Source organism: Lipotes vexillifer, unplaced genomic scaffold (genome assembly GCF_000442215.2).
Source record: "Lipotes vexillifer unplaced genomic scaffold, Lipotes_vexillifer_v1.1 scaffold1783, whole genome shotgun sequence".
NCBI classification, from domain to species: Eukaryota; Metazoa; Chordata; class Mammalia; order Artiodactyla; family Lipotidae; genus Lipotes; species Lipotes vexillifer.
The window spans coordinates 449423-467429 of record NW_006777435.1 but is presented as its reverse complement, the minus strand read 5'-3'; the positions used below and the strand labels follow the sequence as shown (position 1 = coordinate 467429).

Here is an 18007-nt window from a genome sequence, read left to right as displayed (position 1 = left end):
CGGGCTTCAGTAGTTGTGGCTCGCGGGCTCTAGAGTGCAGGCTCAGTAGTTGTGGCACACGGGCCTAGTTGATCTGTGGCATGTGGGATCTTCCTGGACCAGGGCTCAAACCCGTGTCCCCTGCATTGGCAGGCAGATTCTTAACCACTGCACCACCAGGGAAGTCCAGGTTTCCAAAATAAGTAAGTGGACCACAAATGTCCTAAAGCAGTCAGTGGTTGTTTCTATTTTTTTCTTTTTCCAGCTTCAGCTTACAAGGATTCTGATTCTTTCTCTCAAATCATTTGAAAAAAGAAATGGAAGTAGGGTTTCCCTGGTGGCACAGTGGTTGAGAGTCCGCCTGCCGATGCAGGGGACACGGGTTCATGCCCCAGTCCGGGAAGAATCCACATGCCGCGGAACGGCTGGGCCTGTGAGCCATGGCCGCTGAGCCTGCGCGTCCAGAGCCTGCTGGTTTACCTTGGTCTTGATAATTAACAGCTGATTATTTTATCTGATAGGTATTCTTGGATCCCCATCCCAGGAAGACCTGAATTGTATAATAAATTTAAAAGCTAGAAACTATTTGCTTTCTCTTCCGCACAAAAATAAGGTGCCATGGAACAGGCTGTTCCCAAATGCTGACTCCAAAGGTAAATGTGATTTCATTGATTATTTTTCTTAGGCTTAGCTTTTATTTGTTTCTTTGTCTTATTCATTAAAGCAGTAGGTCACTAGTCTGTGGCTGTTGGATAATGCCTTATTTGGTGCTCACTCTTCATTGCTTTCTTCCCTCTTATTTAGGAGTGGTAGCCATAGGGTAAGGGAGTCTGGAGGTGACTGTTTAGTTTTCCACGTTTTAGTTTCTTTGCTACTTTTTAACTTGGATTAAGTTCAGTTTTTTTAAGGTCATCTTGTCATTTGATCATTTTGTCAGGTTTATCACAGAATAATTCACATAGAGTAAAATTCACCCTTTTTAGTTGTGCAAGTCTTTGAATTTTAACAAACGTATACAGTCCTGTAACTTCACCACAGTCAAATTTTGGAGCATTCCCATTGTCCCGAAAAGTTGCCTTGTGCCCCTTCATAGTCAGTTTCCTCGCCTAGTCCCTGGCAATCAACATCTGATCTGGTTCCTGTCCCTATGGCTTTACTTTTTCCAGAATGTCATAGAATTGCAATTATGTAATATGTAGCCTTTTATGTCTGGATTCTTCCACTCAGCAAAATGCATTTCAGATTTAGATTTATCTGTACTGGTGCCTATGGCAGTCTCCTCAACAAATGATGCTGGAACAATTAGACATTTGTGTGCAAAAAATAAGTAACATGGACCTAAATAGAAGGACTAAAGCTGTTAAGCTTTGAGAAAAAACGAGGATAGAATCTTCATGGCCTTAGGTTGGGTGAAGATATGCTAAGATATGTTCCAAGAGCATGTTCCATAACAGAGAAAGGTCATACATTCGATTTTAGTCTTTGATATCTTTTTTGTTTTGTTTTGTTTTTTTGTTTGTTTGTTTGTTTTGCGGTACGCGGGCCTCTCACTGCTGTGGCCTCTCCCGTTGCGGAGCACAGGCTCCGGACGCGCAGGCCCAGTGGCCATGGCTCACAGTCCCAGCCACTCTACAGCATGTGGGATCTTCCCGGACCGGGGCACGAACCCGTGTCCCTTGCATCGGCAGGCGGACTCTCAACCACTATGCCACCAGGGAAACCCTTTTTAAAAATTTTTTTATTTTTATTTTTATTTTTATTTTTTTATTTTTATTTTTTTGCAGTATGCGGGCCTCTCACTATTGTGGCCTCTCCCTTGCGGAGCGCAGGCCTAGCGGCCATGGCTCATGGGCCTAGCCACTCTGCGGCATGTGGGATCATCCCGGACCAGGGCACAAACCCGTGTCCCCTGCATTGGCAGGCAGACTCTAAACCACTGTGCCACCAGGGAAACCCCAGTCTTTGATATCTTATAAGTTAATTTTGTTTAATAATTATATTATCCTTCATTCCTGCTTAACATGTACCTGTTAAATATATTAGGCAGCTATTTTTTTTAACTTTATGCTGTCATAAAAGTGTGGTAGGCAGAATAATGACCCCATGCCCAAAGATGTCCGTGTCCTAATTCCCAGAAACTGAATCCATGTTAGGTTACATGACAGAGAGGAGTAAGGTTACTCATCAGCTAACTTTAAGGTGGGGAGATTAGCATGGGTTGTCCAGGTGAGCCTGGTGTCATCACAGGAGTCCTTAGAGTGGAAGGAAGAGGTCAGAGGAGGGAACCCAAGAACAGCTTGCTGACATGTTGGTGCAGTGATATTACAATATTTACATCCAGTCTGCTGTTGACTGAATTTTAGCTTTTTCTAATATGTGTGTGTGTGTGTACATATATGTGTATTTTTTAACGTTAACAACGATTTACTTAGATGTTAAATTTGTTTTATGTGTTGACCTGAGCCAAGTTTCAGAAACACTTGGTTTAAAATTGAATTTCTTTTGGATATAAGAGGAACTGTCTTTTAAACTCTCTGATATAAAGGTGGTGTATGGTTGTGGTAGACAGTTTGGACGTATAGAAAAAATAAGTCAGAGAATAAGAAATAGTCTTAATTATCAGAATCCCAAAATAACCTTTAATGTTCACTCTACCAAAGTGTGCACAGCTTCTACCTATTTAGTTATAGTTACATAATGTATTCTAGTTGCAGAATTTCCAAAATTAGAACTTCCCATGCCTTGCACATGTTACTAATTAGATTGGCTTGTGTGCTGTATTGTCCATCCCAAGCATGTTACCTAGATCTGATTTCCTGAGTTGCCTTTTTTAAGAGGTGTGTACATAACAAAACTGTATAATTAAGACCTTACAAGAAACAGAACTCTTGGGCTTTTCTCCTATTTGTTTCCTCATTCTTTTCTCTAGTTAGTCATAATTTGCATCAAATTATTTGAGGTTTTTTTTAGCTTATTTTCCTTAGGTTAAGATCATGAACTTTGAGATTGGTTTGTTCAGGTAATAATTAACCCCACTAAAATCCAGTTAAATTTGAATTGTAGGTATTGGGTGAATATAATGAAAAAGCGGGGAAGAACTATACATAGAATCAAGTGGAAAGATGGAGTTTAGTGCTGAAATGGGCATAAAACATCATGTGTCCAGAGCACAGGCTTTACAGCCAGACCTCCCTGGTTCAGTCCACAGCCCAGCCGCTTACCAGCTGAGCATCCTTTGGACAAACTACTTAACCTCTCTGGGCCTCTGTTTTCCCATTTATAAAATATTAGTACCTGCATCACAGGGCTGTGTGAATGTCTATACTACTGGTTTTGGTAGGACTAGGTTCTGAGATCTCAAGACAAAGTTTTTCATTTATATATCTTGGGTCCTTTCTATGTCTCTGTAGTTATAAAGAATGGGTACATAACGTTCCTTTGTGGGTGACCTGTAGTGTCTTTCACAACCTCATGTTGGACATGGACATTCACATCAGTTATCTGTTGCTGTGCAACAAACCCCTCTACAACTCCGGGCCTTCAGATCACCCCATATGATGCTGCACACCTGAAACTTAGAAACAGTTCAGTCAAAACCAAACCAAACCATAACTAGGTTAATGTGGCACCTTGTGAAATGAGATATAGAAGAGGATCTTACTAAAATTGACCCTTATTACCAAAAATTTTAAAAACCCAACCAGCACATATTTGTTCCAAAAGCCCACGGGGCTGGGTGCAGCTGGGCGGGTCTGCTCGGCTCACCTCATGCTGCACGGCCTAAGGGTGCCTCACAGCACCTAGCACCCCGTTGGCTCTCGTCCTGCAGTGGACCAGACTGGGTTTCTCATGCTGGCAACAGCATTCCAAAAGAACCAGAGCAGGAGCTGCAAGGTCTCTCCTGGCCGGGTCTCAGAAATGGACATTTCTGCCACAGTCCATTGATCAGAGCACATCACAAGGTCAGGCCCGACTCAAGAGGGGGAGAAATGAATCCACCCCTTCGTGAGAGGAGCTGCAAAGAAATGGGGGCCATATTTATATGCCACGAGGTTGCTTCTAGTTTCTTACTACAGCATTGGTAAATGTATTCATTTAATAAATAGATGGGTGTCTGTTCTAAGGCCCTGGACATAGAACAGCAATAAGACAGATTTAAGAACCTGCATGCAGGTAGCTAATAGTCTAGATTTGCATGAAAATAACAGGAAGAAATGAATGGAAGACCTTGGGGATCTCAAGAAATTAAAACTTTCAAGCTGAAACACTGGCGCTTTTAAGTCTGGTTAATAGTATTGGGTTGGCGAAAATGTTTGTTCACATTTTTCCATAAGATCTTATGGGAAAACCCAAGTGAACTCAAATAGTTCACAGAAAAGGAAATGTAAATGTCTCTTAAATATAGGAAAAGGGACTCATTGTTATTTATTATATGAGATACGAACATTGAAAGGTCAGTAATTCCATTTTTTTCCCACTCATCACAGTAGCAAGAATCACAGAGTTTGATAACCCACTGTGTAGTCAAGGCAGGGGATCTTCTCAGAGGCAGCTGGTGGAGTGTGAATCCGTGGAGTCTCTGAAAGGCAGCTTGGCAATTCTGTCACATGTCTTTTGTTCCAGCGATTCTGGGTATTGCACTTTTGGGTTTGCCAACCAAATGGGGGGGAAGTGACATTTTAATTTGTTTTTCTTTAATTAAGAGTGAGGTTGAATATTTTTTCACATGTTTGTTGGAAATTTCTGACTGCTGAGTCCCTTGAACCAGTAGTATTGTAGATTTTTCTTCAAAGGAATCTAGCTTAGGATTCTCTCCAAAATTACTCCTGTGAGGGGGAAGAAATGATTATTCTTCAGCAGATGGTACTGGGCTAGTTGAATAGCTGTTTGGAAGAAAACCAGTTTAAATCACTATTCACACAGCAAAGTGAATTCCAAAACAATTGATGATCAAATACTTTTTAAAAAATCATACTATTAAAAACTAACGATATTTAGAGCATTCAGTATTTTTCTGATCTCTGCGTGGGGGAAGAATATCTTCCTGAGCTTTAAAAACAAACCAAGGTGGCACAGTGGATAAGAATCTGCCTGCCAGTGCAGGGGACGCGGGTTCAGTCCCTGGTCCGGGAAGATCCCACATGCCGCGGAGCAATTAAACCTGTGTGCTACAACTACTGAGGCTGCGCTCTAGAACCTGCATGCTGCAACTACTGAAGCCCACGCACCTAGAACCCATGTTCCGCAACAAGAAAGCCACCGCAAGGAGAAGCCTGCACACCGCAATGAAGAGTAGCCCCACACTCGCCACAACTAGAGAAAGCCAGTGCGTGGCAACGAAGACCCAACGCAGCCAAAGATAAGTTAATTTAAAAAAAAAAAAAGACAAACATAAATGAAAGGTAGTAGATTTAAAAGCTTAAAATTTAAACTAGATTAGACCAGGTGTGGGCAAATAGGTATAATTTGTTCTAGATTGAATAACATTTAAAGAATCCCTGTCCTGTTTTGTTGATGGCCACACACATGGTGGTTAGGTCCTATGCTCTGCGATTGGCCTCCTGAGTGCAGACTTATGACCTCGTTTTTTCACATTTTTCTCATCTCAAAATTGGGACAAGTTTTACCTACCTCATAGGATAATTGGGAAGGTTGAGAGCTAAGAACATCAGGCAGGGTTAAGAGCAGTAGTTTTTAATGTTAGACTTCTCGTTAATGTTACTAGTGTTTAAAGAGCAGAGAGAAATCTAAGACATCAGTGGATAAATACATGAGCAAAGGACAAGAACACACAGCTTCCACGAAGAGGTACTGAGCCGAGGGTCATTGGGAGGAGCCAGTCGGGAGTTAGCAGTTGTGAGTTTAGTCTGGGCTGTGTTAAATTGTTAGAAACGGCTTCCCTGGTGGCACAGTGGTTAAGAATCTGCCTGCCAATGCAGGAGACACGAGTTCAAGCCCTGCTCCGGGAAGATCCCACATGCCGCGGAGCAGCTAAGCCTGTGCGTCAAAACTACTGAGCCTATGCTCTAGAGCCTGCGAGCCACAACTACTGAGCCTGCGTGCCACAACTACTGAAGCCTGCACGCCTAGAGCCTGTGCTCTGCAACAAGAGAAGCCACCACAGTGAGAAGCCCACACGGAACAATGAAGACCCAACGCAGCCAAGAATAAATAAATAAATTTTTTTAAAAATTGTTAGAAACAAACTCAGCGCTAACTGTTCATTGTTCATGGATCAGAGTCAACTGGTACATCTACTCAAAGGAATATTATATCAAGTCCCTAAAAGTGATTTTTACAAAGTTTTTGTAGCATGGGAAAATACTAATGAGCAGTGTTGACTGAGAAAATAACACAGCCTTTTTTATGTATAATATGATCTCAACTGTGTGAAAGAAGATGCACAGGGAAATTCTACAAAACGTGTCCAGAAATGAGCAGTGGTTCCCACTGAGCGATGGGGCTGTGGTCGTGGGGTGAGTCATCACAGACTGGAGAGTCGGCTCTTTGAGGCCTTCTCCGTCCACTTCATGAGAACCCACTGGGACTGGCCTCGGCCTGAAGAAGGACTTCACCAGTTCTCGGAACCGACAGGCCCAGCAGGGCTTTGATTCCAGGCGTAGCTGCTTTGACCACAATCTGGACTTTGTCATTCAGCGTTGCCTTCCTCTGTTCCATCTTTCTTGTTAACCAGCCTCTTTTCTCATGGTGACACGATGGCCACCAGCATCTCCAGGTTCACCTGTTTCCTGATAGTTTTAGCCCAGGTGTGGGGCTGACACTCACTGCCTCTGTGTCCACACCCTTGGCAGTCACTGTGGCCAAGAGAACCTGGTGAATGTGGCCGAGGTGGTGTCACCGCTCCCACGGGCAAGCCTGAGAGCTCCCCCATGGCAAGTGCAGCTCCGTGTGGTTAGAGGGCAGGTGTGCAAAGCCAGCAGACAGCTGTCAGCACGTGAAGAAAGATGAGGAATTCTGTTCTCTCGGTCCCACTTTTGTTTTTCGTTTTTTGGGGGGTTTTTTTGGCCATGCCATGCAGCATGCAGGATTTTAGTTCCCCGACCAGGGGTCAAACTGGTACCTCCTACAGTGGAAGAGCGGAGTATTAACCACTGGACTCCCCGTATTTTTTGAAATTTTAAAAAATGCCGTTCTTGTGAGAAGTCTGTGTCCATTTCTCAGATAACCTGGTATTTGAAAAGCCTCCAGACTTTATTACTGCTCCTGTAAATGCATATACATATATATGTTCTCAATGGGATAATAAGCTGTATTCTATTTCATTACCTACAGAGAGTCTGTGTATACAGAGAGTGAGAGTCCTGAGCTGACAATAGATTTAGGAGTTTTTTAACAGATGGCATTTGAAATCCTGGAAGAGGCTGGGGAGCTGAAGAGTGAGATGTGTAAGGAGCTGGACAAGAATCTTCCCTGGACAGTGTGGGAGGGATGGGGATTCTCGCAACCTGTAGAGGAGATAGACACAGATAATGCCTTGTGAGAATGTGGCCGAGTTCAGCACCTCCACATGGCATAGAGGCCTCCAGTTCAGGTCATGGGTGACCACATAAGAGGAGTGGGAACATGGAGACAGAAAGGACTGGGCCAGGTGAGGGCAGCAGGGAGGATCGGCTTTGGGTGGGGAAAGGGTCCCCTCTTCCCACAGAAGGATGCATGTGGATCTGGTGGAGGAATGTCCAGGAAGGTCACCCCTGGGGATCTTGATTTTCTCAGAAAGTTGTGCTGAGAGGAATGAGGGCCGGTGGGCAGGAAGGGCATGATCCACCCATGTGAGTAGAGAAGGGCTGACCAGGGCTTTCCCCGAGCTCTTGGGGACCATGATAAGATTAAAGATCTTGGAGTTTTTGTGGCTCAGCAGTTCTTGGTAGTGTGCTCCTTAGACCTATAAGGTCCCCAAGATCCTTCCAGGGGGTTGGTGAGGTGAAAACTCCTTTCATGATGACACTGAGGCATCCTGTACCCTGTCCCTTGTGCTGCCATCTGTGCTCAGTGCAGGGCGAGGTGGCAGTGCCAGCCTCCCAGCTAAAACCAGGGCAGCTGCATGTGAGGTGCCTTTGGTGCAGCAGCACAGAGAACTCGCTTTGTTGTGTCCTGTCCTTTGTGCCAGTCTTTTTAGTGCTCCATGTGACAGCGCGGGATAAGTGCATGCAGAACACATCTGCCACATACTGAGTGCAGTGGTTTCCTCAAAGGATGGTGCTGTGCAGTTGTTTGAATTGTGAGTTGAATTCGCTGCTTTTTAATAATTGATCCTCAGTAGTTTTCAAGAGTAGGGCTCTGAGATCAGAAAGTTTGAGAAGCACTGTTGCGGTGGCACAGTCTGCACAGGTGGCCTTTTTCTCTGCCCCTGCTCAGAAATTCGAGCTGAGGATGGAAGTGACAGATGGCAGCCTTGATCTGGGATCAGAGTGTTGCTGGGTAGGTGAGATGGCCCCAAAGCAGTGCTGCCAGCCGGGTGACCCGCCCCAGGACCTGGAAGGAGAAGTGACTGATGAGCCGGAAAGGTGGGGTCATGTTGCTGCACACCCCCCGGAGTTAGAGGGGACGTGTGGGCTCATGGCCGCCACCAGGGAGAGTCATCAGGATCGTGGTCGGGTGTCATCCTGGCCTTGAAGGGGCTTCAGTCTTTTAGGGGAAATAAAATCTGCATCCAAGGAAGCATATGCACAGCCAGCGTGATTCATACGTCGGAGTGGTGCCAGCGGGATGCTGAGCATGTGGGAGGAGGGAGGCCGGGCTCTCTGACTGTGGGAGCAGCACCTGCCAGCTGCTTCCCATCTCCCCCCCTCCCCTCCTGTAGCTGCGAGCAGTGCAGAAATAGCGCTGCAGTCAAAAGAGGCTGGAGAGCCAGTCAGTTTTCAAGTAGCAAAAAAAAAATTTTAAAAGCTCTTTTCTTTTGAAATTGTTGCCTAGGATTGAACTTGAAGGAACTGAAAGGTCTGTTTTAGGAGTGTGTCAGCTGCAGAGCATCCAGTTGCCTTGGAGTGCATCCCTCCTTAATATCAACAAGACTTGGAATTTAAAAATAATGCTGTTAGACTCTTGATTGTGGCTGGGCCCTCGGCTTCTCCTGACACGGATGGAGGTTATCTGATCTCAAGGCAGTCCTTGGGGAAATGTCTGTGAGCTCTAGGGGAGGGGGGCGGGAGCGGGAAATGAGGTCGGTGTTAGTACCTGTGTTAGGTATGGTAGGGCTCTGAGGCCCAGCAGGTGTGTTCGCCCATCTACCAGTTTGAAAATGTACTATTTGTAGAAATTCATTATGTGGGCTTTAAAAAAAACGTACTGGTTTTCACACTTCACTTTATGGACATGAAAAAAGTCCTTTGTTGTGTGGAATTTCTTATCATGTCCATCACACAGTGTACCACATCGATGATCTCCTGATTGAAGGCGAGTAGGGGTGGTGTGCAGGGATGTGCACGTGGGGGCCCCAACCTCGGGCAGTGGGGCACCCTACCCACCCGCTCTGTCCCGGCAACTTCCTGGCCAGCTGCCAGCTGCTCTCCATCAGGGAGCACATTTCCTAGTGAATACAGTGATTTTCCATCACCGTTCTTTATCCTAGAGCTTAGAGTCGGGTGCTCATTTGCAGATGGACAAGGTTGATAACCTAATAAGAAACTATCACCGTGAGTAACAAGGCTTCATTAAGTAGATGTCAGTGCTTTTGTTTTTGTTAGTGTCAATACATTTTCTAAAAATGTGTGTTCTTAATAATTACCTGGTAGGGTTTTTTTGCGGTACGCGGGCCTCTCCCGTTGCGGAGCACAGGCCCCGGACGCGCAGGCCCAGCGGCCATGGCTCACGGGCCCAGGCGCTCCGCGGCATGTGGGATCTTCCCGGACCGGGGCACGGACCCGTGTCCCCTGCATCGGCAGGCGGACTCTCAACCACTGCGCCACCAGGGAAGCCCTACCTAGTAGTTTTTAGATATATTTCTTGGAGCCCTTGGATTTCTCAGGGGTGTCTCAGGTCCGTGAGCACCACTGGTCTGAGCATTGTTAAATAAAAAGAGACAGTTTTAAAAGAAGCTCTCTTTGTTACCTCTTTACCAGAACAGTGATGTCTTTTCTAGCATGTATTCTCCCTCATTGAAACCTACTTCTGACACTAAATACAGGAAGTATTTTGTCACATGACCCTTAACCCTGGTCCCAGCCACTGTCAGCCGTGCCCCTTGGCTGTCCTCGCGGCCTGAGGTGGTGCCTAGATACTCTGCAGAGGCCCCAGGGCAGGCTGCTCATTGGCCACCGCCTCCGGCTTGTTCCTGTTGGCCCTGCACTTGCTGCCTTGCTGCATTGTCGACATGAAAGAGGTGTTCAGGGCTGAACTGCCAGCCAGGTCGAGAGAATACTTGTAGTTTGGGGCCTTAGAGAAAGACGCCAGGCTGCAGAGCAGGCCAGGGGGCCTGTGCTTTACACATGCCTCTCAGCCAGGACCTGGAAGGAGGAGGCTGAAACCACATGAGAGGCAGTGACCATTGCAGAAGTGACTTTGGAGTTGACTTAAGAGCAGTACATACATAAAACCTCTGCTTTTGACCCTGCGAGCAGAGCCGTGATTTAGGACAAGGCCAGGTTTGGGGGGCAGACTTGGGCTTGAATCCTGGCCACTGTGTGGAGCCTTTGCTGAGCATATCACCTTCCTGAGTCTGGGTCTCTACTAACAGGTGCTCAGACTCAAGCTCAGAGATGGAACAGGCACCCCTGGGTGGTGGGGGCTCCTTTAGCTCGGTTGTCTTGTGGGTCAGTGGACTTAAACAGGAAGACGAGAGAGTATTTCATTGACTGTTTCTTTGGCTTCTCACCTCTGCAAAACCTTTCTCTTTGTAGCTCTAGATTTACTGGACAAGATGTTGACGTTCAACCCTCATAAGAGGATTGAGGTGGAACAGGCTCTGGCCCACCCATACCTGGAGCAGTACTACGACCCAAGTGACGAGGTGAGAGCCTGCACCCGCCCGGCTGAGTGGCCCTGCCATCATGTGCCTGAGACTAGTGCTGTCCCCACAGCCTGAAACCCCTTCCTCTAGGTCCCCTGCACCGGGTGGGGCCGGGGAAATGGAAGGGGAGGAGAGCACAGGCAGGGAAGGGATCCCAGGACTGTGGTCACGGCCTGTGGCAGGAAGAGACGTGGAACTGCAGGGCCCGCCCTGAGGGTGGAGGGGAGGAGGGGACAGGTCAGCCAGGACAGTCCCACCAGAGCTTGGTGGCTTTGTGTCTGCCTCCCTGTGTGCCTCCCTAGAGACACGAGAGCCTGTCGTGATGAGGAATGCTGGTCGCAGAGGTGCGTGTGCAAGTCTCCAGTGCACACTGGGCATCCAGGTGAAGGTGCTGCACGTCGGGCATCTTCTGTCCAAAAGTCCCCGTTCCTTGGCTCTTTGGTTCCTCTGGGGACTCACTTTTAACTTCGTTCTCTGGAGGATAATAAAGGAAAGTGCAGTAGGAACCAGAAATGTGGATCTTTCTAGTTGAGGCTCAAATGCATAGACAGTAAGCCTTCACACTCCTGTTTTTTAAAAAGGGAGAACCAAGAGGAATGTGTTAAAGGGGAAATGGAAGAGGAAAGGAAGAACTAACTACAAAAGTGAAAAGCAGTTACATGAAAAAGAGAAAGAGGAAATCAAACAGAGGAAGCATTTATCAGTCAGCTTCCCCTTCCACAGCCTTTCCCGGAAACAGTTGACACGACCTCCGTGGTACATAACAGAGCAGCAGCTGAAAACATGGGACCTGGGGCTCTTACTGCCCTGTGAGCTGGCGGTTTCCTAAGCCCCACGTCCTACTTTCAGGCCGGGGTGGTACCCCACACCCAAAGGGGGCCAGGCAGATTAGAAGTGTGGCATGTGTACGGTCCCATACGTCGAGCCCTCCTTCAGGGAGGGGAGCTGCTTGTTTTTCTCTTTTTCCCCTTTCAAGAGGCCAGGGCCTAGTGCAGAGTTTGGGGTGCACGTTTCCTTCCCCTTAATACATGGTGTGAGGGTGACATGGATAAGGTCTGGGGTGCCTGGTAACAGCTGTATTGTCATCAGGTTCTGTAACATTGCATTCGTTTGGAGGGGGGTGCTTACAAATCAAAATATTAACTGACTAATTACATCTTTTATCATTGAATATGCATGGAGGTTTTTTGATATGAATAGACAGTATTAGATTTCTGGTTATTTACAGAGAAAGTATACTAAAGAAAAGCAAAAACTTGCAGAAAAATACAAGAAAGATCACTTTGTAGTCTTGTTATGTGGTTATCATTATTAAAATTTTGGAGTGTTTCCTTCTCAGTCTTATATTTCTATATCTAAATTTTAAAAATAGAGTTCATTCTGTTTAACACAAATATGGGCATTTTGCCATGATTTTCACCTTCCTTGCGGCTTCACTTTTTAATGGCTCCATATTATTTCTTCATATAAAGATACCGTAATGTTTGTAATCAAATGCATTTATTCAAGTATTGAGGGTCTTGATTGTGTACACATACTACCACCAGCAGCAGCCATCCCATCACAGCAGATTCCTGTGGCTGCCATGTGCATGCAGTGCCTGAAGACATTGGAGAATCCTGTGGGGACGCTCCCTCTCACTGGTTCAGGGCTCTCGGGAGGTGCACTTCCGTGACTGGGGCACAGCACAGGGCTGCTCATCACAGTTGCCAGTCCTGCCATCTCAGTTCCAAAGCCTGATCTGTGGTCTTTCTGTGGAGCAGTGAATGACTGCCTCAGCCACAACCACTTTTGTCTAAACGTTCTGTTTTCTTTTCAAGCCCATCGCCGAAGCACCGTTCAAGTTTGACATGGAATTGGATGACTTGCCCAAGGAAAAGCTCAAAGAACTCATTTTTGAAGAGACCGCTAGATTCCAGCCAGGATACAGATCTTAAATTTCTCAGGTACCTGGAGCTTTAACCATATAGTAAATCCTAGCAGAGGAGACAGGTAAAAAGTGTTCAAAAAGAGGAAACACAGATCTCAATTTTAGAGAATATACGGAACGGGAGAGAGAGTGGGGCTTGTTGTGTTAGAGCTCTGTAGAAATGAGCAGTGAGATAAAGAATTACGACCAAGGGTTGAGGCACCTGCTGGGGAAATGCTTTGGACAGACCAGCCCGGGACAGCTAGATGGCCTGGCAGTGGGGTCTGCAGACAGGTGACCGAGGGGGCTCCAGGCAGGGTTACGAAGTGGGGGATTCTGCAGCGGTGGGCATTGGGGATTCTCAGCTGGATCTTAAGTCCATTCTCTCCTGCCTGGGCCTTTTTATTTATTTTCACATACTGGGATCAGGCTGGGGGTTGGTCTGAGGTTGCCTGTGTTGGGCAGCGTCCAGGCTTGAGATCAGAAGCTGCTTGAGGTATTTCACACAGAGGGTGTGTGATCAGTCAGGAGGCTGTGGAAGGGCTGGAGAGCAAGAGCGGGGTGGTGGGGCTTCCTGCAGACGGGGGTCTGCAGGGGCTGAGGGGAAGCGATGTGAGCCAGCATCTGTCTGGTCAGCAGGCCCAGAGGGTGCTGGGCCCCTGCTGGAACTGCAGCTGTTAGAGCATCACCATTGCTGAGGAGGGTCAAGAGCCCGACTGCCACTGACCCAGGGACCTCAAGGGCCTGAGTCACCGCCACCCTCCAGTACCTCTGAAACCCAGGACCACTCCTCCCAAAGAGCCATGTGTCAATAGAGGCAGAAGAAGGAAGGCTTTTCTTCTCAGTGCCTGCCACTGGCAGTCCCACCAGAAGCAGCTGCCAAGGACAGGCAGCGGTGCTAAGGCAGGGTCCCAGCCCCAGAGCTCAGATCAGGGGACAGGGAAGGGCAGAAGGGGGGGCTACAAGCAGATGCGATCAGCTCACCTACTCACAGAGCCACCAGGGCTGGACCAGGGCAGAGGAGAGGGTGGGAGAGGAGCTTCCAGATCTGGGGCTCAGACTGGGGTGTGGTCGGGAGAAGCAGTGACTGCAGGGGAGTGAGGGGAGCAGAGCCTAAAAGACCCCGATTCCCTAACCAGGCAAGGGAGGGGGACTGGCAGGCCCTTGCTGGGACACACTGGAGGCCAGACTCCAAGCCCCAGCACGTGTGCCTCCAGCAGCCAACCTTCAGGAAGTGTCTGAGCAGGAAGGGTAGATGCCGCAGGGGATAGGGAGGCCAGTTCAGTGGGGTTGGAAGCGTTCATCCGTCCACACCTCACATCGGGACAGTCTCTTGAAGAATTTGTTGCACACAAGGCACTGTGCGGTCATTCACCGACAGAAGGAAAGCGGCCCCTGGGACCCAGCTGTTTTCACCCCTTCCTGGCCTCTCTGCCTGCATTCCTGGTGGGGGGATTGTCTCTGCCAGGGGCCTGCTCTCCTGTCCCCGTGTCCGTGCCAGGTCAGCCTGGCTGCGTTGGGTGAATAAGCTTTTGTTTGGCTCTTTACAAATTAGGCCACTGACCCCTGGCCTGGAAGGTCGAGCTGAGCAACTTTCTGCACGGTCCCTTCCATGGGTTGCTTTCCTGTGTGTTCATGGCCCCTGATTTCCCTGCCTTCTGGTTTCAGGGCATACATGCTGTGTGCTCACCCCAGTGAGCAGAACAGACAGGACTGAACGTGGCCCCCGAGGAGCACGTGGCCTGAGAGGGGAGAAAGACACAGACCGTCATGCACATCTTTGGTGTAGAACATCTGGGGGTGATGGAGCTATCAGTTTGTCATTGTTCATTTAATCCCTGTCACATACTCTTAGTGCCGGGTAGGAGGGAATGGATGGATAAGACCCAGGCTTTGCTTTCTAGCAGCCTGATGGCAGGACCCAGGGAGTCAGGCCCAGCATTGTGGTACTGCACCAGGGGAGGGTTCGGCCCCAAAGATGCAGAGTGCCGGGAGGGGGCACCCCGCTGGTGGGGAGGGGCCCACCTCTCCTCACAGGTGGTCTTAGGTCCTGAAGTGTCAGGGCATCTGACACTGGGCAGTCTGGGTGGCGGGACCTCAGCAGGGACTTGTGGGGTGGCTGGTCAGGCAGCAGGCACAGGGGAGCGTGACAGTGACCAGGGTCCTGGGCCACAGGACAGGGCTGCTGACTGGATGCCTACTGGAGGCCATTAGCACACGGGGACCAAGCCCACCCGGGGCCCACCCCAGCTCTGAGTATCCAGGGTTGGGGCCTGTCACCAGTGGAGGCGGTGGCAGGGGTGTTGCTCTGTGTTTAGTTCACTTCCTCCAGGCACACAGAAGGCACAGAATGTGCTTGTAGCCCGATTTTTTTCCCAAAGGTTTTTTTTTTTTTTTTTTTTTTTCCCAAACGTTTTTTAAATGACAATTTTTACCTATTCTGAGAAGTTGAGGGTTTTACAGTAGACATCCATATTCCTACCACCCTGATCCTATGATTAACGTTTTATTATACTTTGCCTTCTCACGTATCTTTCCATCCATTCCTCCATCTGCCCATCAATCCATCTTGTTTTTTTCTGTGCATTTCAAAGGAAATTTCCAACATCTAGACTGACTTATAATTTAGTCATCTAGGATAGAAGAGTGAGTGCAGAGGAGGGTGAGTTGGGGGCGTTGTTAAGCTCTGGGCCAGGTTCTTTCACAGATATTGCCTTTTGATGATCACAGCAGCGTTTTCTGAAGTCAGCACACAGCCCAGGTCTACGATTGACAAAACTGAAGGAGTGTGTTTAAGCATTTTGCTCAAGATTATACATCGGTTGCAAAACTAGGCAGAGAGTCCAGGTCCTTTAGACTCAGAAATCTTTTTTCACCTAGATTTGCTCCCCAGGGAGGTGGAGGGACCGTGGGTGTGAGTTCCCAGTCTGCAGCGAGGGCAGAACTGCACAGAGGAGAGCCTGGAGGTGTCGGTGCTGTGACACACGGGCCCGCCGGGGAAACGTGCTCATACAGCTGTGGGGGCTTTGCTCGAGGGGACAGCAGGGACCGCTCCAGAGGAGACCCTAGGTGTCCCCTGCTCGCTGATGTTCTTAGTGGCAGCTCTGAGTGATCGTAAAGGGTCAAAGTATGTTCATTATATTTTGTTTAAGGGGCTCTATTTTAGAAATGTTTTCACTGGAAAGGTAAAAAGGTGTAAGTGGTTAATACATTGTGACAAGTCTCCGATTCCTCCGGCCTTGGGTCTCAGCCTCATCCTTACAGACCATCTCCTTACCTGCTTCCCGAGAAGCTGGGGAAGAGGAGGTGGTGCCTGCCTTTCTTCCTCCTTCTCCAGCCCGTCGCTGGACTTTCTTGGGGGGTGGTGGGGGACTGATTACTAGGGGCATTAATCTCTTGTTTCCCTTTGGTTTCATTAAAGATAAAAGCATTTAGGGCAGTTTTAGTTTTCTGCCAGCTGCTAGGTGTGGCTGCAGTTCATGGTGGCACGCCTCTAGGAGGAGGTCACGTCTTGTCCCCGAGCCCGTCTCCCCGAGCAGCAGACAAGGACTATCCACTTGGCAGTGCCTGTGAGCCAGGTGACACCTGCCGGTAGGCGTTTAACAGGCTACGTCTCCAGGGGAAGGAAGGTCTGCTTTGCTCGCATCCTGACACACTCGATTACCCTCCCGCTGTCTCCACGCGGCTTCATCGTGAGACAGAGAACGTGCACTTCTCCTCCCCAGGATGGTCCTCGGGGTGGAGGGAATTCCCACGTCCACCCACGCCCCACCCCCAGCCGTCTGTGCTCACAGCTGAGAACTGCTAGTCTGGAAACAGGTGGAGTGGATTTAACCCAGAATATAATTTCCTCAAGTAAAATAGAGATGTTAGGAGAGTGATGGGGGACCTCAGGGGCCTCCTGAGGGATCCTCGGGCATCTGCAGGGCCAGGGGGGCCTGGCGGGACAGCAGCCATTGAGTCCCCTCCTGCCCTTCCAGGGTCCAGGCCCACCAGCTTCACACTTCCTACCAGCACTTGGTTGTGCTTGTTGTTAGTCACAGAAAACTTGAGCATTAAAAAACACACTTTCTGCCTCCTGTGTGGTTGATTCTGACCTACCTGCTCATCCAGAGAAAGAGACGTGCTGAGAATAGGAGGCAGAAGCGTTTTCCACTTCGCACATGTGTTTACAAAGATTCTCAGACTCTGGTTTGGACCGTTGGTTAATAAATGGCATCTGGGGAATACTGACACTGGCCTGGCTGTGAGCGAACGTGCGTGTCTCCCCCTGAGTATTCTGGAAACATCCTCTGTGAAACGTCTGAGAGAAAAGGTGCCCGGGGGTGGGGGGGTGGAGGCAAGCCCACCCTTGAGGAGCCTTGGGTGTGACTCGTGCCACGTGGTTCTGAGGGAGATGACCTTTTCTGCAGGAGTGTTTTTCCTTTGCTTTTTCACTCTTCCGTTTTCCTAGCACTGCTGCTGCTGCTTTTCCCACGTGGTTCACCCTTAGCTCACAGTCGGTCTGTCTGTTTCCCAACAGGACACGGGCTCCGAGGACGGGCCACGCGCAGGCATCGCTGTTCTTCCTCCCAGCTCCTGACCCCGGGCCCGTCTCCAGCCTGTCTTGGCGTGTCCACCTGACTCCTTTGAGCCATTCGGAGGGGCAGTTTCTGGTAGTTGTGGCTTTTATGCTTTCAAAGAATTCCTTCAGTCCAGAGAACTGTTCCTGGCACCCCTGTGTGTGTCGCCCTCCGGTGACCTGTGGCAGTACGTACTTCAGGGCACCTACTGCTCACCTTGCTTTAGTCACTAATCGCTTTCTGGTTTGAAAGATGCAGTGGTTCCACCCTCCCTATTCCTCCCTCCCGATGCCCTGCTGACCCCACCCTCACTGTCGGTCACTGCGTCACACCTTCCGGGAGGGCGGCCGCTCCTCGGGCACTTTAAGGCAGTGACGGCCCCTCTTTGCACTCCTCTCCCACCCTGCTGGGGCCCCTACAGCTCGTGCTCCGCCCCTGGACCCTGTGGGTGCTCGTCAGCACCTCTCCTTGTGTCATGTTAATCCCTAGCAGATGTAAGGTATATGTACTGCTTGCCCAACTTTTAGAAAATTCAGTCCTTTTTCTAAATAAAAGGAAGAAATCCTGCATCGGGCAGTTCCACCTGTACCA

General features: G+C 48.7%; 1 protein-coding gene across 2 annotated transcripts in view; it reads left to right on the top strand.

The window, feature by feature from the left end:
• MAPK1 (mitogen-activated protein kinase 1) overlaps positions 1-17586 on the top strand; it is a 44912-nt gene extending 27326 nt beyond the window's left edge. Inside the window, exons 6-8 of one of the 2 annotated variants that reach the window (XM_007451015.1) lie at positions 10836-10945; positions 12766-12891; positions 17377-17586. In XM_007451015.1, coding sequence (XP_007451077.1) covers positions 10836-10945; positions 12766-12882 — 227 coding nt within the window. In that variant the 3' untranslated portion in view covers positions 12883-12891; positions 17377-17586. Of the gene's footprint in view, positions 1-10835; positions 10946-12765; positions 12928-17376 lie in introns of those variants that run through there. The other variant, XM_007451016.1, reaches the window with a different exon arrangement.
• Positions 17587-18007: the final 421 nt, after the last annotated feature.